The sequence below is a fragment of the Lactuca saligna genome, chromosome 6, assembly GCF_052625555.1.
Source record: "Lactuca saligna cultivar CGN05327 chromosome 6, ASM5262555v1, whole genome shotgun sequence".
NCBI classification, from domain to species: Eukaryota; Viridiplantae; Streptophyta; class Magnoliopsida; order Asterales; family Asteraceae; genus Lactuca; species Lactuca saligna.
In genome coordinates this window covers 81,403,227-81,430,289 of record NC_136422.1, presented here as the reverse complement: position 1 = coordinate 81,430,289, position 27,063 = coordinate 81,403,227, and the positions used below count along the sequence as shown (strand labels likewise).

Below are 27,063 nucleotides of genomic sequence, written 5' to 3'. Positions count from 1 at the left end.
GGCTTTTCCCGGGTGATATCTAATTTCACAATCGTAATCGTTAAGTAGCTCAACCCATCGCCACTGCCTCATGTTGAGTTCTTTTTGGTTCAGTATGTGTTGAAGGCTTTTATGATCAGTGTACACCACACTCTTCATCCCGTATAAGTAGTGTCTCCAAATTTTTAGTGCGAAGACAACCGCTCCTAACTCGAGGTCGTGAGTAGTGTAGTTCGCCTCATGGGTCTTTAGCTGCCTCGAGGGATGGGCGATGACCTTACCTCGTTGCATCAAGACACAACTGAGCCCCTGATTGTATGCATCACAATATACAACAAAGTCTTCTGTCCCTTCGGGAAGGGATAATACTGGTGCGGTGCATAGGGCTCGCTACAGGGTCTGGAATGCCTTCTCCTGTTTCTCTTCCCAGTCGAACGATACGCCTTTCTGTGTCAGCATAGTGAGAGGCTTCGCAATCCGAGAGAAGTTTTGAATGAATCTACAGTAGTAGCCAGTGAGGCCTAGAAATTGATGAATTTCCGTAGGCGTCTTCGGTGCTGACCAGTTCTCAATAGCTTTAATTTTGGATGGATCCACATGGATTCCTTCTTCACTAACCACGTGACCTAAGAATTCAACTCTTCGGATCCAAAACTCACACTTAGAGAACTTCGCATATAACTTTTTGGATCACAATGTTTCCAGGACTCGTCGTAAGTGATCCCTGTGTTCTTCCTCGCTCTGAGAGTAGACGAGGATATCGTCAACGAAGACGATGACGAACTGATCCAGGTATGGACGGAACACCCTATTCATCAAGTCCATGAATACTGTGGGGGCGTTAGTCAGTCCAAAGGGCATTACTACGAACTCAAAATGCCCATAGCGGGTTCGGAAGGCTGTCTTCAGAACATCATCCTCAAGCACCCGTAACTGATGATACCCAGATCTAAGATCAATCTTGGAGAAGTAGCTTGCTCCTTGTAGTTGGTCGAATAGATCGTCGATACGAGGGAGAGGGTAGCGATTTTTGACCGTGAGTTTATTGAGTTCCCTATAATCGATGCACATCCGAAACGATCCATCCTTCTTTTTCACGAACAAGACCGGAGCTCCCCAAGGTGAGAAGCTCGGTCTTATAAAGCCCTTGCTGAGCAGTTCATTGAGTTGACTGGATAGTTCTTGCATTTCGGCGGGCGCTAGACGGTAGGGCGACTTAGCTAAGGGGGTAGCTCCTGGAACTAGGTCAATTCTGAACTCAACCTGACGTTTGGGAGGTAGGCCGGGAAGATCCTCCGGGAAGACATCAAGGAAATCGCATACTACGGGAATGTCTTTTGGATCTTTAGATTTCTGGTTAGTGTCGACGATGTGAGTAAGAAAGGCGCGGTATTCCTTGCATAAATATTTATGAGCCTGAATACTGGAGATGATACGAAGACTCGTACTCGGCTTATCTCCATATATCAATAGGGTTTCGTGATTCGGAAGGTTCAGGCGAATGGCTTTGTCATAACATAGGATGTCTGCGCGATGGAGACTCAACCAATCCATACCAACAATGACATCGAAATTTTTGATTGGACTGGTATGAGATTGATTGGAAATGAGTGGTCGTCTAACATGAGAGTGCAACCTATGTAGATTTTGCTAGAGCTTTCTGTTTTCCCATTAGCCATTTCTACGACGAATGTTTCTTTTAGTGGTTGAGGGGTTTGTTTGAGTAAGTGTTTAAAGTTATGATTTACGAAGCTTCTTTCTGCACCACTATCAAATAAGACACAGGCATAGGAGTTGTTGAGAAGAAACGTACCCGTGACTACCGTGGGATCTGCTACCGCTTCATTGTGACCGATAGCAAGTAGCCTTCCAGTTCCCCCAGCATGTGTGGTCTTTGGACAGTTTCTCTTAAAATGACCCGCCTCTCCGCAGCCATAACAAGTTGGGGTCACTCCCATACCAGGAACCTGCATGATAGGTTTGGGAGGGGCTTTGCAGAATCGGACAGTATGGCCCTTTCGTCCGCAGTTGGAACACTGCAATTCACGGCAGGGGCCGTTGTGGTGGAAAGGGCACTTGGGATACTTGGGTAGTTTCCCGCTATAAGCTTTTGGCAGGGTTAGGGCTGCTGGAGTGGCTGGGATGGTGGCAGCATGGACCGCCACGATTTGTTGGTCCTTTGAGGAGGTCTGAGTTTTCTTGCCCTTCTTCTTTTCCCATCGCTTCCTCTTCTATCAGATGAAGCGGGTGGTGCAGTGGTTGTTGTGGTTGCTGTCGCTGGAGTAGAGGAGATTTCGTGGTTGATCAGACTCTGGGCCAATTCCTTGGCGCTGTCAAAAGTGGTAGGGCGTGAGGCTAGAACATTTCCCCGATACGGGGGCACTAAACCCCAGATGTATCGTTCAATCTTCTTGCTTTCAGAGGGGATCATGTTGGGACACATAGCCGCCAAGTCGTAAAACCTGGCCGTATAAGCCGTTATGTCAGTCCCCTTAATCTTGAGGTTCCAGAGTTATTCCTCAAGTTTCTGAACTTCGCCCCTAGGGCAATACTCTCCTCTCATGAGATCTTTTAGAGTGTCCCAGCCCATGGCATTGGCTGTGACCAAGGAGAGTGAACTGACATGGCCGTTCCACCATGTCAAGGCCCTGTTAGTAAGGGTAGCAGTGGCGAATTTGATTTTGCTCTCTTCGGGGCACGAGCACATTTCAAATACAGCTTCGGTTCTTTCGAACCATTGAGATAATGCCAGAATTCCTCCGGTACCGTCGAAGAAGGTAGGTTTACAGTTCATGAAATCCTTATAAGTGCATCCCTGCACCCTATGATGGACTTCACCGAACCTGGAGTTATCACCGCTCGCATCCCCAGAGTTCATTTGGGCCATGGCTGCTGTCACGGCCGCGGTCACCGCTGTTTGGAACAACACCGAGTCGATCTGTGGAAGAGGAGGTGGTGGAGGAGGGGTTTGAGTTGCGGGTCTTCCTCTGCTGGGACGCTTTCATGGAGGCATCCTTCACTGGAAGATCATAGAAATGATAGCAATAGTAAGAGCCTATTGCGAATATGAATAGAGCGTTTCGTGGATTAATTCAACATAATCCAAGATCAGAATGAGAGTTATAGCAATAGAGAGATCAACTTCCAATATACTGGTATTAATGATGCAACACAAGTTCATGAAAATTGACCTAGCAGGAGGTCTTACATCATGCCATAGAGAAAATGTTGGCAGTTTAGAGGTTTAACTAGAGTACTTTCAAGCTAGGCATGTTTACAGATAATAGACCTACGGAACATAGAGAAAAAAGGCTAATCCTTTAAACAAAAGATTAAGGTAACTAGACGTCTTCTACTGGCGACGGTTACTTGTTGAGCGAATCCTCAGATCTGCTAGCTGATGCATAACTTCTTGAAGGTGTTGATCATGAGTCCTTTGGCGTGTACAGAGTTCCCTAACTTTGGCTCGGGATGCAACCAGCTGATGCTGCAAAGCCTCGTTGGTCTTCCTTATCCTGTCCATAGCTTCTTCGAGTTGACAGATGCGAACCGTGTTGAGATTCGAGTTGGCATCCACTTCTACAACTCGACCTATAGCAGCTTGACCTTGCTTGACATTCCTGGAAATCCTTCGGATCATGATGGGCAGAACCCGATCTGCTGATCCTCCTTCACTTATGTTGTAGAAAGTTCGGTCTCCAGTGTATGGCATGGGCTGACCCTGCTCCTTGCTCCATCTGTGCAAGGATATGGCCCACATAGGAGTAGGACCCTGAAATGTCGGACGGGGGTTGGGGTTCAGAGCTCCAGGAGGTAGGTTATTAACTTCTGGCTCGGAGTCGGAGTTATCCGGAAAGCCTTCTGCTCGGTGGTCATCCAACGGGATTGGGTTATCGTCGTCCGACTCTTCGCTAAGCCATCCACCATTGCCCTGGTTTGGGTAGTACGGGTCGCCATGAGGGTGGGAGCCAGCCATGATATCTATGCGAGAAAAGGGAAATGAAGATTAATAGGCACACTAACCTAAATTACTTATAAGATGATCGTCACAAGTTAGACCAATACTTGCATAATGCATACTAATTACATGTGACTGGGGCAGGATAGTCCGTCGAATAAATGACCCTAACTCTAAATCCACAACCAAACAAGGAACAGGAAGTAAAGCAAAGATCACAGATTCTAAGTCTATAACGCCCTAGTCACATGTAACCGGAAAGTATCCATTTAGCAACTATTGCTCCATCAGTAACGACCCTTTTTAGTTCTCACAGATGTATGTTTTTAGAGGTACAGAATACTCCTATAGTGTTCTAATGTTAACGTTATTGTGGTAGTGTTGGTAAGTTTTAGACTTGTTGTAACACCACAACCAAGCTTAGGCACATGCTAGTCACTCCCAGGAAAACGTAGTTGATCAGGCTACATCCCCCTAAATGTGACTATACGTCTCTAAGCCCAATTGTGCTATCCAACAATCTTAATACTTTTGTTTTGTTCTAGGATGATACTGACTTCTGCGTTTTATAGTGATGCGTGTATATACATATATATACTTAGTTAAATCCTTTAGATACTTAACAGTATATATTCTTGGTCAGAGTGTTTTAGTCCTGAAGTGTTTATAGTTCGTATTTCTTTTATAGGTTGATATACTTGATTCACTATAAACAATGCTCTGATACCAATCTGTCACACCCCAAAACCGATAACGGCAGAATACGTTTCGGGGTGGATGACGTAGTGTACGGTATCATCACAATTACATAATAGTAAAAGCAAGAAACATACAACCATTTCATTTACATAGTGGGTGTATTTACAAGTGTGTTTTGTAATGTTCAACAAACACCAAAAGTAAACAAAAATAAGAGATAGGTCTTGCATGCTCCATCTTCTCCAAAAATGCTGCAGTTGTACCTGTCTATCTTTGACCTGAAGATACAAGTTATTTTGAAAAGAATATCAGCATAAAGCTGGTGAGTTCATAAGAGTTTAGTGTGAGTTCTTATATATGTAAAAAAAGCATTAGAATCGTTAGTATGAAAGCTGAAGTTTACAGTCATAAGTAGTAGTAAAACCTAGAAACTCCTATATTTTCCATAAATGTATAGTAAGTGAAAATCCTTAAGAAATATGATATTTCCATCTTTGAAAACCATTTATCGTGGAAGTATAATAGTGACTCACCATTAAGTAAAGAAATATAGTAAGTTATACTTGAAGTAAATAATAGCGGTGCAGCTACCTTTAGTATTAGGTACTTATTTACTTCGGGAAATTTACTTTATCTTTTGTTTAGTGTTTTAGTGCGGTTATAGTGTATTTCTTGTATGTTACCAATAGTATGAGTAATAGCGGATCCCCATGACCTTCCCGGTCATGTATAGTGTAGTGTAGTAAAGGCATCCCTGGACCTGTGCGGCTCGGACTGAAATTATCAGTCGGGATGTAATAGCGTCTGCCCCATATAGATCTATACATATAGTTTCGTCTTCCTATCGGAAAACTTCGGGCGTAGTGTGTAGCGAATAGAGTATCTCGTAGTGGGTAAATGAGTTATCTTATGATTTGTACTTTCTCTTGTATTATAGTGGAGTAGTCTTTTGTATAACATGTATTGTATTCTCTTATTAGTGTATACTTTCATAATAGAGAGAATTATAGTACTGTAGAGTAGTAATTAAAACAAGGAATAGAGACTTAACTATACATATTATAGTTAACTTAGTGTGTGTGGTTCTAGTCAGGTTAGTGATTTAGGCATCTAATGAAATAAGAAACACTCGCAATCCGTACTAATATACGAGATATATAACTAAGAAATCAACGACAGTCGGACGGATAACCACTACCCTAAGCCCACAATCAAACAAGAACAGGAAATAAGGCGAGCTATCGGTCCTAAGTCCTTCAAGTCTTACTTATATAAATATAGCAGTGTGGTTACATTTTTAGAAGGAGATTTATTAAATAAAAGTATTGTACAAAAGAGACATTTAAAAACTTGTTTGTCTATCCAAAATAGTTTTGAAAACAAATGATTGATTTATAAGGCATAGTGATAAATCACATGTGATTTGAACTACAGGTAGTGAATCACATGTGATAAATTCTGTAACGTGATTAGCTGCCTTGTATAACTTTTCATAAACATGTATATTCAACTTGTATCTCCCCCCTAAAACATATAAAACAATTTAAAGGTTCATTAAAGAGGTATGAACTCACCTGAATTCGCGTAAATCGGGTGAATCGGGTAAATCGGGTAAAAGTGTCGGTTGAGCGTTTTGTCCCAAATAATGACTTCTACACCTTTTAGGACCCTAATGTCATATGAAAATATGTGTTTTGCAAGAAGTTAATCATTTTATGCTTTCCGTTTAAGTATTGAGGCATTCTAGCATCAATTCGGGGTTTTAGGGCCTAGAAGGGGTTCCCGGGAGTGGTTTAAGGCTAAGAAAGATTTACGGGAGGGTCCATGAGCTCACTCCCTTGGATTTTACGGCCCAAAGGCCACTCCTTGGGAGTTTATGGCCGTAAGCCCCCTAGGCTTGGCCGTAAACTCATGTGGTCTTCCAAAATGCAAGTTTAAGGCCTTATTTCACTTCCTTAATTTAATGGTATGTGTCTTGAACTAATATGGAGGGATTAAACCCTCATTTTGTGACATTTTGGGGATTTTACGGCCAAGACTTGTGCTTGGGCCGTAAACTCCATTTAATCCCTCAAAATGGATGTTTAAATGGTACAACACACTCCCATTCACCTTAGATAAATTCTAGAAGGCCTTAGATGGAGTTTTGGGACATTTTGGCATGAAAATTGGGGAGTTTACGGCCCAAGAATATCCTTGGCCGTAAACTCTTCTTTTGGCCTCAAAATGAGAAGTTTTAATGGAACAACACACATCCTAGGGCCTTAGCTAAATTCCTTACATGCCTTAGATAAGTTTTGGGACTTGGTTGACACAAAAATTTGGGTGTTTACGGCCCAAGCTTAGACTTTGCCATAAACTCCTCTTTTTATCCTCAATTGGTGTTGTTTAATGCACTTAAACATTTCCTAGTGTCAAGAGTAAATTACCAAACACCCTAGATGAGTTTTTGGGGCTTTTAACAAGGGTTTTTGGGGTGTTTACGGCCTAAGCATAAGCTTGGGCCGTAAACTCCTTTTTAAGCTTCAAACTCTTGTGTTTTAATGTCCAAACTCTCCTAGGTATATCCCTTAATTAGTACATAAACTTAAAGGAAGGAAAAATTAGGTTTTTGGCAAGTTTTTAGGTGTTTACGGCCTAACGGGCTTCTTAGGCCGTAAACTCCTTTTTGGTCCTTGTTTTCTATGATTTTTGGCCTCTAAATACAATGAAGTATGTTTAGAATAAGATAGGGGATGAGTCCTTACGTTTGGATGCCGGAATTTGCAGATTTGGGGCCGATTTCGGGTCTACAGAGAGAAAGTAGTGAGAGAGAGTGAAGGTGTGGTAAAAGAGTTCAATTGTAGTGTCCATTTGTTTATATATGTCTCGGGTATTGCACCCGATACATGGCTACCCGATGCTAAAGTTTAATGGGGTTAAAACTTTTTACCCGGGTGAAGTGGTTCAAAAGTAATATAACTCTATTTAGTTAAGCGGGGTTAACATTTACAAGTTATAAATACTTACGATAATATCGGAACATATAAATAACTAGATATTTGTTTATTGACGACTCCAAATATTACCGAGAATAACATATAGTGACGCATTCCGTTAGTGAAAATAGGGTTTGTAACGGTAATATATTTATGGTTGTCACAGCATCCAATGCCCTAATTTGCAACTATCACATAATTACAATTCAGCCCCTTTAGTTTAATTAATTACATTTGATCACATAATTAATTCTTAATTAGTTATTGACCAATATCAATTTAAAAAATATGATTTCTCCTTTAATATGTTATTCTTATAATATATTAATAAATCATAATAACCTCTTTTTCTATTATTTCTCCAGTCAAGTTGCTTTGGTGAAGGCAACCCAAAAGGACCATGCACGACCGAATCAAGTACTTACCAAATGTGGTTACGGGCTTAGACACTAATCAACCAATTATGTCTTGTATATATATATATATATATATATATATATATATATATATATATATATATATATATATATATATAACCGCAAACTGACATTTTTACCAAAAATCTAGATTTGAAAGATTTAAAACTTTGCGATTACACATTGGATAAAACTAATATTCCTTGGATAACATTAGTATCCATTGGATAATACTATTACACACTGGGTAACCAACATCGTAACCACCCAAATTTCACGTCCAAAAATTTCGTTTTTAAATCAATACGTTGGAAAACATTTGTAAATAAAACATTGTCTGATCAAGCCATTTCTTAACATACATCGTGTCTAAAACCAAAATATGAAAACAACCAAATATCAGAGTACAAATCCCAGAACAAGTTCGTAAAGCAGAAAACAGTGTGTATGTATGATGTGCCGCTACCGCGCCAGCTCCTTCCCCTTCGATGAAGAGGTACCTGAAACCAAAACTGAAAACTGTAAGCACGAAGCTTAGTGAGTTCTCCCATCCTACCACATACCATACAACCACATAACATACATATATTGTTAGGCATATCTGGATGCTCAATCTACCCTTTCGGTCCTCTCGGCCGGATACTGGCTAGCATTTCTGGGTGCTAGCCTCCCCTTCGGTCCTCTCGACCGGATGCTGACTAGCATATCTAGGTGCTGGTCTCCCCTTCGGTCCTCTCAACCGGATGCTAGGGACTATTTCCTCTACTGTTACTAGCACATAGCATCATAGCATACTAGCACGTAAACATACCAGGTAGTAGCAAACCTAGATGAATATCACATAGACAATCATCTAATCATACAACTCCTACTAAAGGGTCGACATTGTGTCCGTAGACCCACCGCTACTGGAAGGTAACTCGCCTCGAAGTAGCTGTTGATCTGCGCGGGAACTGTCTATCCGCTGCTGCTGCTCTGGAAATCCTCCGGTTGTAATTCCCACAAAACAGTCCATCAAACACTACTAACTGTCCTTAGGGTAATATGACCATTTTACCCCCGACCAAGTCAAGGTCAAAGTCAGCTACCAGTTGACCTGACACGCCGAGTTGGCTCGCCAACTCGCTGAGTCCCTATCCTTCCAGTTGTTCTTACACTCGTCTCTACTCGTCGAGTTAGGCGATGACTCGACGAGTTTTCCTTCTAAATGGACATTGACTGAATCTTCGTCCGACTCGTTGAGTTGTATGAACAACTGGTCGAGTTCATCTTCAACTGATAAACAGGTCCAGTCCTTGACTCGCCGAGTTGTATGAACAACTCGTCGAGTTCATCTTCATCCACAAGAAGATTGCCTTGGACTCGCCGAGTCCCATCAATATCCCGAACAATGGCTTAGTCCAGAACATTGGGTCACCCTTTCTGACCTTCTACAATCCTTCTAGCACCCAACTAAGTTCTTTAGACCCTTAACAAATTTGGGACTTTATGCCTTGGACTCGCCGAGTCCCAAGAACGGACTCGCCGAGTCCAATCTTGACCAACTCCATGCAGTCCATTTAAATGAGATCTAACACACCAAAACCATATATTTGGCCTCCTAATGTTCACTTTATACATAAAGTTCCAAACTTGATGCACATGCATGGGGTTTTTAGCTCAAAAATTCATATAAAGTGTCCTACAATGTGCCTGGGGCTCTCATGGCCCTAAAGTTTGGCACCTTTATGCCATGAGACCCTTCTTAAGGTCCAGATCTGAAATCAAAACCCACTCAGTACTTCCAAATCCGAAATATGTCTTAGAAATCCAAAGAGATCCCAAGTTAAAGAAGAATAAACACATAGATGAGTCAAGACAAGGGCATTATACCTTGAAGCTGCTAAAAATGAAGTAAAATCCCTGGATCTATTGGTCCCAACTCAAATTCCAAGCTCATTCCTTCCTTCCAAGCTTAACAACAACACAAGAACACCAAAGATGGCCTCAACAAAGCACAAACGGCTAGGGTTTCAATGAGAAGTGTTTTGGGGAGCATAAGGGACAATATGGCCGTCATAACATTGCCTAAATAGGGTGCAAACCCTCAGATTAGAGTTTTTGTCCGAATACTACCTACTCGCCGAGTCTGGGACCCGACTCGCCGAGTCCATCACTTAAATCTCGCGTCTTATCCTGCTTCTACTCGGCGAGTTGATCCTTCAACTCGCCGAGTCCAAGGCCAAAAATGCAAATATTTAAAGAGTTGATTACAAAGAATACGTACCAAGAACCAGGTGCTACAAACATAACACTTTGATTATGTGAGACATCTTTTCAAAAAAAAAATTACAGCTAGAATAACATACTTTCGACGGGTTATGTGAGACATTTCTTCAACCAATACATTAATTCCCGGACTTATTATCGTTAAATCTTAAATGAGCGGGAGAGTTGTATATAGATCTATATGAGATTGACAACCCCCACATATGGTTGATAGCTACAACCACGAACGATGTGTCAATGGTGACAATTGTCTTAACCTATTCACGACGTCCAAAGAAGCGTTGTGGCGGGCAACATGACAGTCGATAATCGATTATAATGGCTTACTATAACATCGAATAGTGAAATTCTAGTACACTACATTTATAAGTATGGTTATACTTATAAAGTACATTTATAAATATGGTTATTTACTTATACACTACATTTATAAGTATTGTTATTTAGTTATACACTTGATTTTAGATAATAAAATCACATGAAAAGCCACATCTTTTATAAGTTTAGAAGTTATAGGAACTTCTATTTTATAAATACTTTTGAATACATACTACACTCATACATTCTTCTTTTATGCTGAAGGTATACCAATACAAAACTTTTTACAAGGTTGACATAAGAAAAAACATTGGATTTTTCTACAACTAAACTCTTATGAACTCACCAACTTTATGTTGACTTTTAAAACAACAAGTAATCTCAGGAAACAATTAAGCTCAGATCAGTGTGTGACATCCGTCGAAATTCAAGTCAGTTCTAGAATTGATAAACTTAGTTGCACGTATAGGCACAACACATACTAGACTTAGTAACTAGAAGCTAAGTTATAACCTAATAGAAACTTGGAAACAATTAGAAACAATGGATAGTGTACTTAGATTTCACATTGATATGTGAATTCAACAACTACTTAACTGTCGTGACTATCCATATTCGGGCCACTCTTTGACTCAAACACCTTTTCATGAATCATATATACACATCATGCACTTGACCTAGTAGTAGAAATTAGGTTAAAGTCTCATAGAAACTTAAGTCAAAGTTGAAGACTAGGACTAGTATACTTGATTCCTCAATTTCGCTTGAATCTCGGAATCACTACATAGAATGCCAATAAAACCGATAAAAATAAATTACAAACATTATGTATAACTATAAAAGAGTTATAATACCACAAGATAATTTAAAGTCTCAAAATTTCTATTTATTTTGATATCCAAAGATTTACAAACTCTCAAAAACCCTTAAATGCCCTAAAACCAAAATTTATAAAATTTAACCTTAAAAAGTCTATAAAAATAGTTATGAACCTTATAATATGTTCTTATAATAATTAAAATTATGAAAATGAATTAAGGGAAAACAACATTTAAACTATCAACATTTATTCCTAATTAACAAGTTAAATCAATAATTTAATAAAACAAATCATGGCTTAATGCATACTTTATAAAAAAAAATGGGAAAATTTATAAAAATTGAGGGAAAATTATATAAAATAAATGGAAGAGGTGGGTAGTCTCTCTCCTCATTGAAAATTCGGATTTCCCTTCCCATATCTCTCATCTTCCCAACACAAAATCATTTTTCTTCTCTCTCACACTCCATCTTCCCTCATTCTCTCTCATTTCTGTCTCACACTCTCACACACATTGTCTCTCTTCCTCCCACTATGAAACATGAAACTTTACAACCAACATGTCCAAGAACACTCAAGATACTCAAAATCTTTATCATCTAGTGGTGTTCATTAAGGTAGAACACAATTTCCTTTCATTTTCCTTCAAGTTTTCAAGGTTTTTCTTGCATTTCCTTCTTCTTCTACACCTCTCTCTTAGAAAATTTGTGTGAATGTTCATTCACTTCAGTTTTGATGATGATGGTGGTAGGATTTCACACAAAAACAACATGCATGTTGTAAATCCTAAAATCCAAGGACCTAAACCTAAGTCAAAATCAAGGAAATGCATTTTTCTACATGTTTTGGTGGAAAAACACCACATGCACCCTAAGTTTTCTTTCAAAAAAGATTTTTGAACATTTTAAACTCATGAATGATCTTCAAACCAACATGCATGTGATGATCTTCAAGCTTAGATGCTAGATCATCAAAGTATGTTGTTAAAAGCTTTCAAATATGTTCATGAAGGATTTATTTCCAAATAAATATCTAAAACTCCTTTTCTGACCAAATCCGATTTTTCCCAGATTCCCATTAACAAAATAAGATGATCTGTAAATTTCCAGAAGATAATTCGTTTTTCTCGAATTATTATAATTATTGCAACAAAATATGAAAATAAATCATATAAAATACTTTCTGAGGTCTATAAATCCTAGTTAAACTCGTGGAAGACCCCTATGCTAAATAATGGCATCACATTAAATTTCATCGATTTTTGTTACGTTTTAACATGTTTTTGAATTTTCTTTTTGTTTGGATTCAATAAATCATAAAACCACTTTAGAGAAGGTTAAAGGAAAACCTAACAATTTTCACAGCTTGTACTCTCTGTGTAAGACTTTGAAAAATATTTTCAGAATTTTTCATAATGTATTCCTATTTTTCTCCAATTTTTGTATTTATAATGGACTAAAAACAGGAAAAATAGTTTTACTCATCCAAAAATTATGAAAATTTATCAGAACACCTTGTAGTACATTAGGAGGCTACATAAAAGTTTTGATGATTTTTCTCTTCCGTATACTATTTTTTTTCTATTTTCCCAAGATTAAATACACTTAAACCCAATTTTTATTAGAATAAATGCTAAAAAATCGTAAATTTGGGTTAAACTGTTTATAAATTTATTTTTATATTTTTCTCAGCTTAATAATGTTTAATAACAGTGTTACAAAAATTTTGGGCAATTTTGGAAACTGTTTTCTATTTATTTCACTTGTTATTAGAATAAATGCTCAAAAATCATAAAATTGGATTAAACAATTTATAAATTTATTATTATATTTTTCCCAGCTTAATAATGTTTAATAACAGTGTTAAAAAAATTTTGGGCAATTTTGGAAACTGTTTTCTATTTATTTCAATTTTTATTAGAATAAATGCTCAAAAATCATAAAATTGGGTTAAACGGTTTAGAAATTCATTTTTATATTTTTCTCAGCTTAATTATGTGTAATGGTGGTAGTATAAAACGTTTGGTGTATTTTGTTAAGTGACTACTATTTTTCATGAATTTTTATCTATTTAGAGAATTAAATATATGACAAATTGTGAAAAATAGTTAGACGAATCAAAAATTCAAGAAAAATTATCTTGAGGTCATTGAATTCAACTAAAACTGAAATGCAAAGTTTGGGAAATTTTAAAACTAAATTGATTTAGTTTTAAAATATTTAACCATTAGAACGCCTCTTAAAATGTTAAATATTAGCATTTCATTAATGGGAATTTTCCACTTAAATTGTTATATAACAATTGACTCATTGAAATTTAATTTTCACAGAAAAACATTTATAACTTATTAATATTAAATCTTGACACACTCTTGGCATAATTCTATTGTAGTAGTAAAGTATACTAGTGTTAGATTTCGATTAGAGACTCACTAGCGAATACCATTATTGTAGGAATCGATTGTGGTATGAGTAGAGTGTATTCAAGGCACCATTTGCATCATCTCAATGCATATTGTGAGTATTCATGCACTCCCCTATTTTCAGTTTTTAAATATTTTGGGGTGGAAAAGCATGTCCTAAACTACTTTTATGTTCGTTGTATTTATTTTGACTTGTATGAAACTTGGTTGCTATATTTCGTATGTATGTGTATGTTACTTAAATTCATGAGGACTATATCGCGGTTAAGTCCCTGGAATCTCTAGACACAACTCATTAACTCTTTTGAGCCTATGGTTATTATGGATAGCGCTATCAGGAGGTAGACAACTCCTCACTCGCACGATTCGCTTCAGTGCATTTTACCATTTTATACACTATGTTTGCGATACACATAGTAGTCAATAGGGCACGATTCGGTCATTAGGCTTGGGTTGTGAACTCATGAATGGAAACTTGATGCACATACTATTCTTTATGCACATACGAAACTTGTATTCCGATGTTAGCAACGACACTTGTATACTTATTTTAGCAATGAAACTTGAATACTTATTTTAGCAACGAAACTCATTACTCATTATAGCAATAAACTTGTTTATTAATTATAGCAATGAACTTTGTTTCTCATTACGACAACGGACTTTTATTACTGAAAACTTATATACATGTTTTAGCAATGAAATTGTTTGTTCATTGTAGCAACGAAATTGATTGCTCATTTTAGCAATGAAACTTGTTTACTCTCTTGAGTAACGAACTTTATCTTCCATGAGAATATAAATGTTGCATCTTATTTGGGCAACATACTTTATCTCTCATGATGACAAAGAACTTTGTTTTTACAAACTTATTTACTCCTCTTAACAATATACTTTTATTATTGGAAACTTATATCAAAACTTTGATTTCAATTCATGAACCAATATTATTTTGTTAAACTTGTGAGTACTCACCAATTATTTTTGTAGTTGACACTCGTTTTACATGTTTTTTCAGGAATCATTGAGTAAGTAGCACTTAGGGACACTTCACTGTTAGGAGCATTCACATGTGTTGTATTCCAATTTTCATTGTAATTTCTTTTAAAAGTTGTTCAAACCCATTGTAAATTGTAATGATTTTTAATACTATGGTTGGTGTTGTCTTTTAACTTTTTCTATGAAACCCTTTATACTGCCACGCCTCGTGTTTCCGCTTTAGCGAGGTGTGACACAGTGGAACCACTTTTGAAGACAAGACACCAAATATCATTTCTTGAACTTTGTAATATATGTACGGGAACTACTTTATTTGATAACATGCAAAAACTTGTAATGTATTTTGATATCAATTATCATCCGGTTCATGTAACTTATCTAATCATATGGTATGATGGTTGTTTATGTACTTGTGTTTCAATGTATTCCATTATTGTGATATTGTGTTCTCGCTCCACCCTTAGATGTTTCGGTCATCTGGTTTGGGGGTGTAACACGTCGATTCCAATGAAACCGATTGTAACAACAACAACAACGACAAAAATTCTCCTCAAGTCAATGTTGACTTATCGAAATTGCAAAAGAGAGGAATTTCGATTGATGAAGGAGGTTTGAGTTCTGCGATTGCCAATCCAACAACAACAAACAATCCCAAAGATAAAGGGAAAAGTATCCTAGTGGAACCTTCCCCTAAAGAGAAGAAGAGACTGCAGGAAATTAAAATTGAAAGGTAAAGGCAAGTGAATAGTATTCTAAATCAAAGGGTGAATGATCCTCCAGGCTTGAACAACGGTGATCCTAACAAGGCTTGGTGTTATGAAACTATCAAGATTATTGTGCTTGATAATGTGGAGGAATTTATGAAGAGACCTAAGAGAAGTTATGACACGAAAATACCAACTTCAATCAGCTTGATTTTCCTATAAATCATATGATGTTTGCTTTCAACCAAATCAAAATTGTTGAGAGTTTCAAACACAATGATGAAGACAAAAGGTTGAAAATTCGCTTTCACGCTGTTCTGGGTAAAAGTGAAGAAGAAGTTCGGTCACTAGTGAAGATTGTAAAGGTCATTTTGATTGTCCTAGATGTACTTTTTGAAGGGTTGATGCAGAATTTTCGATATTCTGTGGTGCGAGCAAATAATGTGGCTTTCGAGATCACAATTATAGATTTTCTATTGATGAATCTTAACGATCTCATCACAGTTTCTAAGATCTTGTGTGAAGTGGATTCTTCACAAGTTGCTGAGGAATATCAGAATGCATTTATCATTGGTTATGCTCACAGCAAGGTGTTCATTGATTGCTATTATGATTATTTGGCTGTCACAGATACTGAACTAGCCATGGCAATCAACAAATCATCGAAAGTGCCAAAAGCTCTGTTAAAAGGGAACATGAATATAGAGAAATTTGAAGATGGAGAAATCATCCATAAACCCTTTGGGGTTGTTTTCCAAGGGAGGAACAAAAGAGGAAGACTGACGAAGCTCCTTTTTCAAGCGAATGATAATGAGAGGTACACAAACTCTCATTTTTTTGAATATGTTGCTCCGTATCAATAATTGCAGGAAGAACGATAATGAAGACAACGCGGAGATTCAAAAAACCATTCTTTGGTATATGGAGATAAGGAAGGAGTTTCTACGGACAATGAAGAGATTGACTTGAAGTTCCGATTGTTCTCACAAAGGGGGAGAATGTAGAGTGGAAATATGTTGCGAGAGTCAAAAGTAGTGTCTTTGTGTTAGCATCTGTAAGTAGCGAAATTTTAAAGACTTTCATTATCGTTATCTATTTACAAGGGGCATCAGATTTTCGCAAGTAATGTCTAACACTTGTATTTTTTTGTCCGTGAGTACCCTATAAATAGGGTAAGCACTTAGGGATTAGAGGAAGAACTTTCTCACATATTCACTTGTACTCGAAATCTCTTTGTATTGTTCAAGACAACTAATTGAGCTGAAAACATATCTTATTTAGATCTATGTGTCATTTCTTTCCTTCTTTACATTGATTGATTCAAACACAATTCGTTTCAATCATCAGTGCCTACTACGGCTTTTATGTAGATTACTTCGACTAAAAGTAATATATTTTCATTTTTATTTTGATAAACAAATATTTATACTTTATTATTTTTAAAAAGAGACATAGATGAACTCATAAATTTTTCTTTAAAACTCTAAAAGAACCCAAATGCATCTTGATCTTTCATCTCTTCTTATCTTTCGTTTTCCCCTTCACCTTCACTCTGGGTTTTCTCCTTCATCTTCGATTTCAAATGGAAATGAATTCACTTATTAATAATAATAATAAGAATAATCATAATAATAATAATAATAATAATAATAATAATAATAATATGATTAATAAAAAACACAATAAAAGATAGTCACATGGATGTAGGCAACGTGACGAAATGAATAGTCCATTCTTTTGTTTTATAAGAACTTGATTTTACAATTTTAATGACCTATTGTAAAAAAATTAGTGATTAAATCGGGACAAAACAAATAGTTGATTATATTACAATCTGATTTTCTTGTATTTAGCAAAGCTTGTTGTTAGTTAGAAATTTGAATTTATAAACTTTATTAATGTAAAATTATATATATATATATATATATATATATATATATATATTATATATATATATATATATATATATATATATATATATGGAAAAGTGAATATACCCTTAAGGGTATATAAGCTTAGGTACCCAAACACACCATAACACATCATTTTGTATGATATAATTATTATAATGTTCTTAAACTTCAACTCCTAACATGATTTACTTTCAATATTTTCGAAATTTCATTATTATCTTTCTTTTACATCAGATCTTTTTGCCGAATACCTACTAGGCTATATATATTGTAGTTGAAAATGAAAATTATGTAAGAGGAAGATAAATGTGTAATTTATAAAAATATTAGAAGTAAATCAAGTTTGAAGTTAATTGATAAGAAAATTAGACAATTAGAATGTATTATATGATACAAAATGATGTAGTATAGTAAGTTTGGGTACCTAAGCTTATGTACTCTTAAGGGTATATTTACTTTTCCCATATATATATATATATATATATATATATATATATATATATATATATATATATATATATATATATATATATATATACCCTTAAGGGTATATAAGCTTAGGTACCCAAACTTACTATATTATATCATTTTGTATTATATATTTAAATTGTAATTGTCTAATTGTTCTTATAATTCAAGTTATAACTTGATTATTTCTAAGATTTTTATAAATTTCACATTTATCTTCCTCTTACATACTTTTCATTTTCAACTATAATATATATAGCCTAGTAGATGTTCGGCAAAAAAATATGATATAAGAGGAAGATTATAGTGAAATTTCAAATATCTTCAATGTAAATCAAGTTAGGAATTGAAGTTTTAAGAACATTATTATAAATTATCTAACAAAACCACTAATTATTATGAGTTTGAGTACCTAAGCTTATATACCCTTAAGGGTATATTCAATTTTCCATATATATATATATATATATATATATATATATATATATATATATATATATATATATATATATATATATATATATATATATATATATATATATATATAAGTTAAAAACTAACGACTAAAATGATTTTAAAATATTTTTTTGAGGTATAATCAATAATGTTTGTATGACATTTTTTTTTTCATTTTTAATTTTAATAATAATAATAATAATAATAATAATAATAATAATTAAATAAACTCGTGGATATGGAATCATGGATACATTTAAGAACCATGAAACTGAAATCCCCATAAACATAGCAGAACGATGAAACCAGCAACTTCCGCTGATTTCTCGAAGCCACTGCCGGGAGGCGTTAGATTTTCCTTGACGATATCAAATTAACACTTTCCGACCGGAGTTGGGAAGCATTTAATCACATTAACATTTTTCCCAATATCCTATTTACCCCCGTCAAAAAGCCCGATCATCATCATCACCACCACCATCATCAAATGCATTGTTTCACCGGCGTGACGAGAGCCATGAATATATCTCTAGTCGTATCAGGTAAGATTTGGGTTTTGTATTTTTTTATTCATTTCTTTCTGCTTTCTATATCAATCGTTTGGTCGGAAATCGATGTTTTAGAAAGCAAAAGCTGTGAAACATAATAAACAGAAACATTGACCGAACTAAAAAGCTAGAAATGAGGTGACGAAGATTCTAGAGAAAGTGTATTTAGTGGGAACCTATATTTGGCCCACCAGCGTTCATAAGAGCCACAACACGAACACAATTAATCTCTGCGTTGACCGCCACTGATGTTGACCTTCTTTGCACGATTTTCTTATTGAAATCGCTTTTTCTTCTTCTTCTTCTTCTTCTGTTCTACTTCTTAAGGACTCGTATTTTAAAATCTCATTTTCATTCTTCTTTCAAGGACTTGTTGTGTACTTTGGATGATCCCAAGTTACCCGGAATCCTACAACATCAAATCCCCAAGTAAGTTTTTGTTCATTTATTTGCTTGTTTAATTTATATCAATACGTTATGTATTCTTCTATACGTCTATTGATTTTTGTTATGAAATTTTCAAAGTGTATCCGAAGGTGAAGGTGAGACAAGAAGAAGAAGATCCACAAGAGTTTCAGAGAATTTATTTGAAGGATTTCCAGTCTCCATCCAATTCCCCTCAACATAAAGATGGTTACACTTACACACCACCAAGGGTTCTCAAGTCTCATCATATTCATATCTCCACTTCAGGCATCTAACTAACGATTTTAATTTACATAATCAAACCTTAGCCATAGACGATGTCTAATTTTCTATATGCTGAATCAGATGCGAATATATCATCATCAAAAGCAGCTTCGAAGGTCGACAGAAAAGTTGCAGAGGGAAATAAACCAAATAATAAGGTCAACAAGAAAATTGCAGAGGTAATTAAGCCAAGTTCTATCCTGCCACCGCGAGCTGTTTTATCGAGTCCAGGTACTATATATTATCCGTATTCAACCCAATTTTGTTCAAATTTTTGTATAATCAGAACATGTTCTATTGTTGTTATATGCATGCACTATTAGACTAATTGTTGTTGGTATGTGGGCAGAGAATGATTTGATGCTCAGAACAAAAAACAAAACAAAAACAGAACGTTCAGAATCGAAGAATCATAAGCTGAGTCAAAACACGCATGTCAAGTGCAAGAAGTCTTATGAACTCGAGAAGAAAAACAGTCCATGGTCATGGAAATGATTATTAGATGTGTGCAACGGATTTTGTTTTATATTTTTTTTTATCATTAAAGGTTTATTGACACTCAACTAACCGATGCTCATACTGTAATATAGATACGCTTTGGTTTTGTTTTTAATATTGGCACATCTGTATTGTAAAACAATGAGCTTATATATCGACCATTTGAAAGAAAGGTACTTGGTTCAGTTTTTAAGTAGAATAGATGTCACGGGTGATTACATAATCTCTGAAAAAATCCAACATTTGAGCATGTATTTGGTTACGAAATGATTAAATATAGACCCATATGAATTATATATAATTATTCTCATATTACAACAGCAATAAGTACCCATCGAAACGATTAGTACAAAAACACGAATAACAACACTCTAGCATGGGGCCAGAGCAACTACAGCACAGGCTCTGCACCTACAGAAACAGCACCAACATGCTCGCACTCTTCATTTATTTCCCACAGAAAGCTAGCATATGCTGCAAGAATATTACTGAAACAAAAAAAAATAAATACCCTTTTTCAATGGCATAATGCTTAGACATGATATTGAGATTATGTTTGTTACATGTTACATGCACATTGGGATTGGATAAAGCTTTATGGGGTTATTTTAATCATTTCCAAACAAAAATATGTACTTTTTGTCCAATTAATATAGTCCCGGACCTAATCTAGTGTATGCTAAACACAGTATAAACTTGTACTGTATATATAGAAATGAAATTTGAGGTTGTGGAGTTATAAGTGGATACCAATCTCCATGAGCAACAAGAGCAGCTTTCTCAAAGTAACTCAAGGCTTTATCCTGGTCACCATGAATCTCCAAGACAAACTTAGCATACTGCATCAGAGTTTGACCATCATTAGGGTCTTCAAGTGTAGCACGCAACAAGTAATCCTCAGCTCCAGTAAGATCACCCCTGGACTGTAATCATTAATCATACTCAAAAACTTACAATCTGGTGAAAATTTTGGGAAATGAAAGAACGAAAGAAAGAAAGAGAATGAATGATGACTCTCACCTGTAAAAATTGGGCGTAATTCCTCAAGGCGAGAGGATTGTAAGGATGTTGATCAACAATCATCTTATCATCGAACATGGTTGGTGTAAACTCAGTGCCACCTATACCATCGATTCCAAACCCTGTAGCAAGATACATTTTAGGACTCGGTGGTTGAATCTCTTCATTCTTAAACCCATTTGATTCTTCATCCTCCACAATCAATCCCATACTTCTCTCTGCAAAAGCGAATTCACCACAACTGTCCAATTGTTTTGAACTTTTCGTCTCTAAATCCCCTTTCTCATTTTGAAGACATCCATCTTCATCTGCATATATGCAGAAAGATGGCTCGGTGTGCAACATTGAACGGAAAAAGATATGAAATAGATGAAAGATTGAAGATTTAATGGAGTTGATGAGCTTCTATGAAGCGTTTGAGTAAGATTCAATCAATAATTCAAATAAATTATGAAATTCTGAATAAAGAAGGAAAGATTAATTGCAAAAGTAGTTCCCGTTAGTGGATTCACGTGAGGATTACTTGGTTGGGTTCCCCGTGCATTGACCTTATTGTGATGACAGATGGAAGGGTATTTATTCAAAGAAAGTAACAAACATTATCATTGTCTAAACATTAACTTATTCTGTACAAACTATAGATACCCAAAAATAGTAATAAAAATTTCTTACAATTATTTATTTATTTTGAAAAGCACTTCTTCCATGCTCTGTGAGGAAGGCATTGATATCTTGTATATAAATGAGGGATCAAGAGAACATGCCCTATCATGTCTTGTCTTGTGTGCCCCAAAGAGCTTATAAATCACATAGACTACTAATTAACACAATTTTATCAAACAGACCCAAAATTACAAACAGAAAGATGATAAACGGAATAAAGTCAATACAAGAAGAAATCAAGGTTAAGCAATCCCTCCTCAAATGAAAAAATATAGACCAGAAACAACTCATTTGAAGATGCCGGATACAGTTGCTCTACTAAAATTGTAATAAATAGGAACTTAATATATACACGCTAATATTATCACATGAAACGACTAAGATTGGTGATCCTAACATATGAAAGTCTACAATAAAACATACTACATTCTACATACATGTATCTAAACTTGTCAGCAATTGCATACAGCCACTTTATCTCTGAAAATGGCTGAATATATTATTCCCATCAGATTTTGAAAACTGCTCACAATTTGACAACATGACACGAAATTGGTGGAAGCCTTTTCTGAATCACAGCATTGAAAACGTTGCAAATCTTTCGACACAACATATTTACGGCTTCTACACCTTGTACCTAACAAGAAAGCAACAAAGTAAGCAACAAAGTTAATGTGAAGATTAGCATATACTTGTTAATCCTTATCCAATGGTAAGTTTCATAATAATTTATATATTATACAACAATGTTTGTAGTATATATATTATACTGATTAGATGGGAAAAATAAAAATATTCCATTAACAAGGTAGGAAATAGCCAAATCAATATGATCAAACTTAATGGTGACATAAATTGTAAGGTTAAATGCAAGAAACGGCAATGCACTTTCAAGTTATTTGTATATTGCAGCATCCTACTTTTATTTCTTTCTGTAACAACATTTTATTTTCAATATTTTCCTTATTAAGTCATTGTACTTTGAAGAACCTACCAAATTTTAAAATTGTACTTTGAAAAATCTTCCCAATTATAGCAGTGAAAATTGCTTTGTATCTGGATGACGTTGCTATACATGGGTCGAGTTTTACAAAGTACAGTGCTGTAATAAGAAAAAAATGTAAGTAGAACAATAAACAAATAGATGAAAGTAGATTGTTATTTCTTGCATTTAAAGAGCTCAGACCATAACAAAAAAGGAAAAACTTTCGATAACGTGAGAATCTAGTTACCTCAGAACATGATGCATCCAAGAGTCTGCAAGATAAAAAAAAAAAAAAAAGAGAGAGAATTGATTTAATTAGTAATGGATAGCTTCCCCATCCACTCATCAGCCTGTCCATAATCAATACTAAGCTCGCGTAATGGAGGAATATTCTCCATAGCAAAAAGCATAAGATGAGGAAACGCAAGATTCGAGTGATCATACAACACCAACTGCACCAACACATTTGGAGACGAACTATGACTCATATAACACGCAAGATTCCTCATTCTTGAAACATCCATCGCAAAATCCAAAGGAGGGACACAAGGGTATGATGGTTTTACATAATCAGAAAATATTTGACTCAAATCACCCCATTCTGCCCATCTCTCACTGAATCGATTCGGATAAATTAAACTATCACCATTCATGGTAAAAAGTTGTGCTTGCTCTCTTGTAAGAACAACCCCACTATATTCACAAATAAAAGACCCCGCTTGTATCAAATCTAGTGATCTAACTCCCCAACCGGTTTCCCTTGATCTAAAAACTTCAAAACGGTTTCTCACACCCTTTTGGCTTACACGGTTTTGACAATTAGGAGGACAACGACAGAAAGGTCCACATTCGAATATCAGTGGCTTCCCTCTCACAAGAAGACCGTTTGAATCATAAGCAAACTCACCACCATTTTTCTGAGCACAAAAACAATCTTTTGAACATCCCGAGACACACATGCACCCACCTCCTACCTGATGATACACAAAAGGGGGGAAAACACTTGTCTTTAAGTAGTCATAGTACATTGGTTCGTGATTGTTGTCAATGTCATTGAATAGAAACACTGGGATGTTTTCTTTCTTCATTGATATATCAAAGCTAATATATCCAACAGGCCTAACCTCTAAAGGTTTGGTCCTAAGATTCTCTGCAAGTTTAAGAAGTGCACTACCCATTTCAGTTTGGTTTTCCATTCTAACAAGCTTGAACTTATACACTCCAAATCCAGATTTACCCACATCAAACCAAGCTTCGATGATTTTATAAAGTCCGTCATAAACGTATACTTTTCCACTGGGACTACCTTCATACTTAAACCCACGGATTACTCTTACCTCGATTCCATAATGCATGCTTCTTTCCATCGCAAGATTCCCACCTTCCAATTTCTGATGAACGACTTGCTTGTTATTCTTATCTTGTCCGCCATGACCAGTGTAGACAATAACATCGCCAGCATCTTCATCATCTTCATACCCACCGGAAACAATTACACTGGTAGCAATCGGTTCCCTATTCGAGCTTTGATTCGATGTTAAGTAATCAATTCCTGCTTGTACTTGGCCGTGCATCCCAACAACGCATAATTCCATTCTGAAAAAGAATACGTCGCCAACGTGAACCCCAGGAATCTCTCCAACAATCCGCTTGTCTCGATTCAACCATAGGCCGCGGTCTTTCATCACCGCAGAAGCTTTCAGATCGCCGCGGGCGCGGGGAGTAGAGACGATTCCGAAAGACCTACGTTTATCGTCTTCCATAACGACTAATACCCTAAGAGAATCATAAATCATCCTCGTTTTCCTTACCACGTCTCGAAAGTACCTCTCGTCCTCGATTCCGAGGTTTGTAACTCTAACCAGTTCCGACGACCTTGATGGATTCTTGCGGCGAGACGGCACAACGACGGTAGAAAGTTGATTTTCTTCGGGAACCGGCACGATTGCTTGCGCGTCGGGATCCGTGGCTTGAATTTCGTCGTACGTCTCCATGTCCTTAGCAAATGCCGTTCGAAACATCTCCGATATCCTATTGTATTCTGAATAGACATTGCTTTCGTCTACTTCGGAATGTTCGACTAGTGCTGTGGTCGGCTGTGAAATGAGACCCAAAATAGGGTTAGAGTTAGATTCTGGTGGGACATCAACTGATTCATCCAGAGGTTCCAGTTTGGGTTCAACTTTCGGGATGATCGAGATTGCAGCCGTATCGGCGTAGCCGGTGGCGATAGTGGTGGTGTTAGGAGGATCAGGGTAGAGATTAAGATCAATTAAAGAACCCATTTCTTTGTCAATTGTGTGCAAGGAAACGGAGGAAGAAAGAATGAATTTTTCCTAAACGCTCATGGATGGGGAGAAAACGAGTGCAGAGTGGTTAAAAATGATGTATTGGTCTAGCGATTGTGTGAGGGGAGCTGGATATTGAGAGAGAGAGAGAGAGAGAGATGCAGAAATTACGATAAAGAAAGGGGAAACCCAATGTCAAAAAACATGTGATTTTTTATCTCCTACCTCCTCCACTTTGTGCAATATGTTTATTTTTTACCATTAAATTATATGAATATTAGGTCGAAAACTTATATATTACATACATTAATTAAAAAAAATTTAATATGGAAGTCTAACTTTGAATTTATAAGAAAATAAATAAATTATTAAAATTAATTTTTTTATCTTTTAAATTTAAATCATTAAACAAAATAAATTAATAAATCTTAATTTGAGAGTTTTAAAATAAGAAAGTAAATTAATGAAATTGATATTTATTTATTATTATATTTATTTTTAATTATTACATTAAATTATTATATGGAATCTTTAAATATCATTAAAAGAAAACTTTTAATTCTAAACTGAAAAAGTCAAGAACATTAATTTTATTTTAATCATATATTTTTCATCTTTGGATTTTGCTAACATTATTTCTGTCAACCTTTAAATTTGTCCACAAATTTTATAAAACATATATTACGCTTTAAATTAAGAATTACAATTAAATATCAACAAAAATAAAATGAATTAGATTAGGAATTTTATTAATAACAATTAAATCTCACAAAAATAAAATGAATTAAATTAGGAATTCTATTAATAATAATTAAATTTAACAAAAATAAAATGCATTAAATTAGGGATGCTATTAATGATAATTAAATCCCACCAAAAATAAAATGAAAAAAATACTCCGCCCCACCCATCATTACCAGTACTCTTACGCTCTCCCCTTCATTTCTTTACATAATTTATCTAATCTAAATTTTGTAGTGGAGAAGAAAATTGGGGAAAGAAGAAATAGAATATATATATATATATATGGGCTTCGATCTGTGTGGATCATTCGTGTGTTCGATCATCATGGAAGAAGAAGGAATGATATAGAGATAAATTTCTTTGGATTATACTTTAATTTGATCATAGTTTAGATCGATTTTGGGTACGTTTTAGATTATGTTTCTTTTATTATATTTTAACTATGAAGGTTCAATCTATAAAACCTTTCGATTTAAGTTTAAATCCATAATGGTTATGTTTTCTGAATCTACTTCGATTTTTGTTCTTATAATCTGAATTATTGATTTTGATTTTTTAAGTTATAGGTATCTGGGGAGCAAAAGGATTGACACAACAGCTCCACTACCTCTCATCCATTGTTTTGATTTGGAAAATATGTCCACTAGGTAGTGAATTTGTATATGTCGATTTTATTTTTTATTTTTACATTTTTGTATATGAATTTAGTCAATGATTTTTTTGTGGCTTACCAGATTGTGAATGGAAGATATACTCGACTCAATCTCTATAATGCTTTACCCATTTGATCACTTCCTGGATTTGGATATGGAATTCAAACACTTATACCAATGAGTGATCCACATATTCTACAGCTCAACAAAACTCAATGGTGATATGTGTTTTGATTTATTGTAAAAAACCATCTTTTTATAAAAATACAAATTGGGCTCTTAGAAATAAGTTATTCACTGGTCCTTTTTTAATACTATAAAAAAACATCTTTAGACTCAATAGCAAAAAAAAGACAAAGTTTTAGTATATCATGTAAATAGATTGCATCGATAAATCTTATTGGAAAATGTTTAGGATTGATTAATTTTGGTTAATTAGCATATTTTTTTTGTTTAACTTGCGCTGTCTAGGCATGCCGAGAAGTATAGTAAGAACCTTGCACAACCTTGTTCTTTAATTTAACTGGTTTGAATCTTCTTATTGAGTTTACTTTATCAAGGATAAATAGGTACACC

The 27,063-nt window shown here is 35.5% G+C and overlaps 3 protein-coding genes across 5 annotated transcripts; 1 reads left to right on the top strand and 2 right to left on the bottom strand.

Annotated features, from left to right (window-relative positions):
• The first annotated feature begins 18,698 nt into the window (after positions 1-18,698).
• Positions 18,699-20,306, top strand: LOC144999812 (uncharacterized). Of its 2 annotated transcripts, XM_078958976.1 has the most exons (5): positions 18,699-18,940; positions 19,314-19,375; positions 19,472-19,639; positions 19,718-19,867; positions 19,986-20,306. In XM_078958976.1, the coding sequence occupies exons 2-5, from the start codon at positions 19,333-19,335 to the stop codon at positions 20,129-20,131; spliced, it is 507 nt and encodes a 168-aa protein (XP_078815102.1). In that variant the 5' UTR covers positions 18,699-18,940; positions 19,314-19,332; the 3' UTR covers positions 20,132-20,306. The 2 variants fall into 2 exon arrangements, with proteins under 2 accessions (XP_078815102.1, XP_078815101.1); XM_078958975.1 differs by lacking the exon at positions 18,699-18,940 and having other exon boundaries at positions 19,141-19,375.
• A 95-nt stretch (positions 20,307-20,401) lies between these two features.
• On the bottom strand, positions 20,402-25,292 carry LOC144999810 (histone-lysine N-methyltransferase family member SUVH9-like). 2 transcript variants are annotated; one of them, XM_078958974.1, is made up of 5 exons: positions 23,050-25,292; positions 22,812-22,919; positions 21,155-22,454; positions 20,885-21,057; positions 20,402-20,622 (listed from the first exon to the last, which is right to left on the bottom strand). In XM_078958974.1, the coding sequence occupies exon 1, from the start codon at positions 25,085-25,087 to the stop codon at positions 23,114-23,116; it is 1,974 nt and encodes a 657-aa protein (XP_078815100.1). In that variant the 5' UTR covers positions 25,088-25,292; the 3' UTR covers positions 20,402-20,622; positions 20,885-21,057; positions 21,155-22,454; positions 22,812-22,919; positions 23,050-23,113. The 2 variants fall into 2 exon arrangements, with proteins under 2 accessions (XP_078815100.1, XP_078815099.1); XM_078958973.1 differs by lacking the exon at positions 22,812-22,919.
• Positions 20,526-21,499, bottom strand: LOC145002754 (uncharacterized). The gene is made up of 3 exons (XM_078961954.1): positions 21,155-21,499; positions 20,885-21,057; positions 20,526-20,622 (listed from the first exon to the last, which is right to left on the bottom strand). Exons 1-3 carry the CDS (start codon positions 21,497-21,499, stop codon positions 20,526-20,528), a joined length of 615 nt encoding a protein of 204 aa, XP_078818080.1.
• Positions 25,293-27,063: the final 1,771 nt, after the last annotated feature.

What these genes read in the sequence shown, in the direction of transcription:
- LOC144999810 (XM_078958974.1), bottom strand. Translation starts at nt 25,087, where the DNA reads ATGGGTTCTTTAATTGATCTTAATCTCTACCCTGATCCTCCTAACACC.
- LOC145002754 (XM_078961954.1), bottom strand. Translation starts at nt 21,499, where the DNA reads ATGTTGCACACCGAGCCATCTTTCTGCATATATGCAGATGAAGATGGA. An exon ending in ATTACGCCCAATTTTTACAG is followed by an intron (nt 21,058 to 21,154) that starts GTGAGAGTCATC and finishes TAATGATTACAG; the next exon opens with TCCAGGGGTGATCTTACTGG. An exon ending in CTTGTTGCTCATGGAGATTG is followed by an intron (nt 20,623 to 20,884) that starts GTATCCACTTAT and finishes TTTTTGTTTCAG; the next exon opens with TAATATTCTTGCAGCATATG.
- LOC144999812 (XM_078958976.1), top strand. Translation starts at nt 19,333, where the DNA reads ATGATCCCAAGTTACCCGGAATCCTACAACATCAAATCCCCAA. An exon ending in CTACAACATCAAATCCCCAA is followed by an intron (nt 19,376 to 19,471) that starts GTAAGTTTTTGT and finishes AAATTTTCAAAG; the next exon opens with TGTATCCGAAGGTGAAGGTG. An exon ending in TATTCATATCTCCACTTCAG is followed by an intron (nt 19,640 to 19,717) that starts GCATCTAACTAA and finishes ATGCTGAATCAG; the next exon opens with ATGCGAATATATCATCATCA.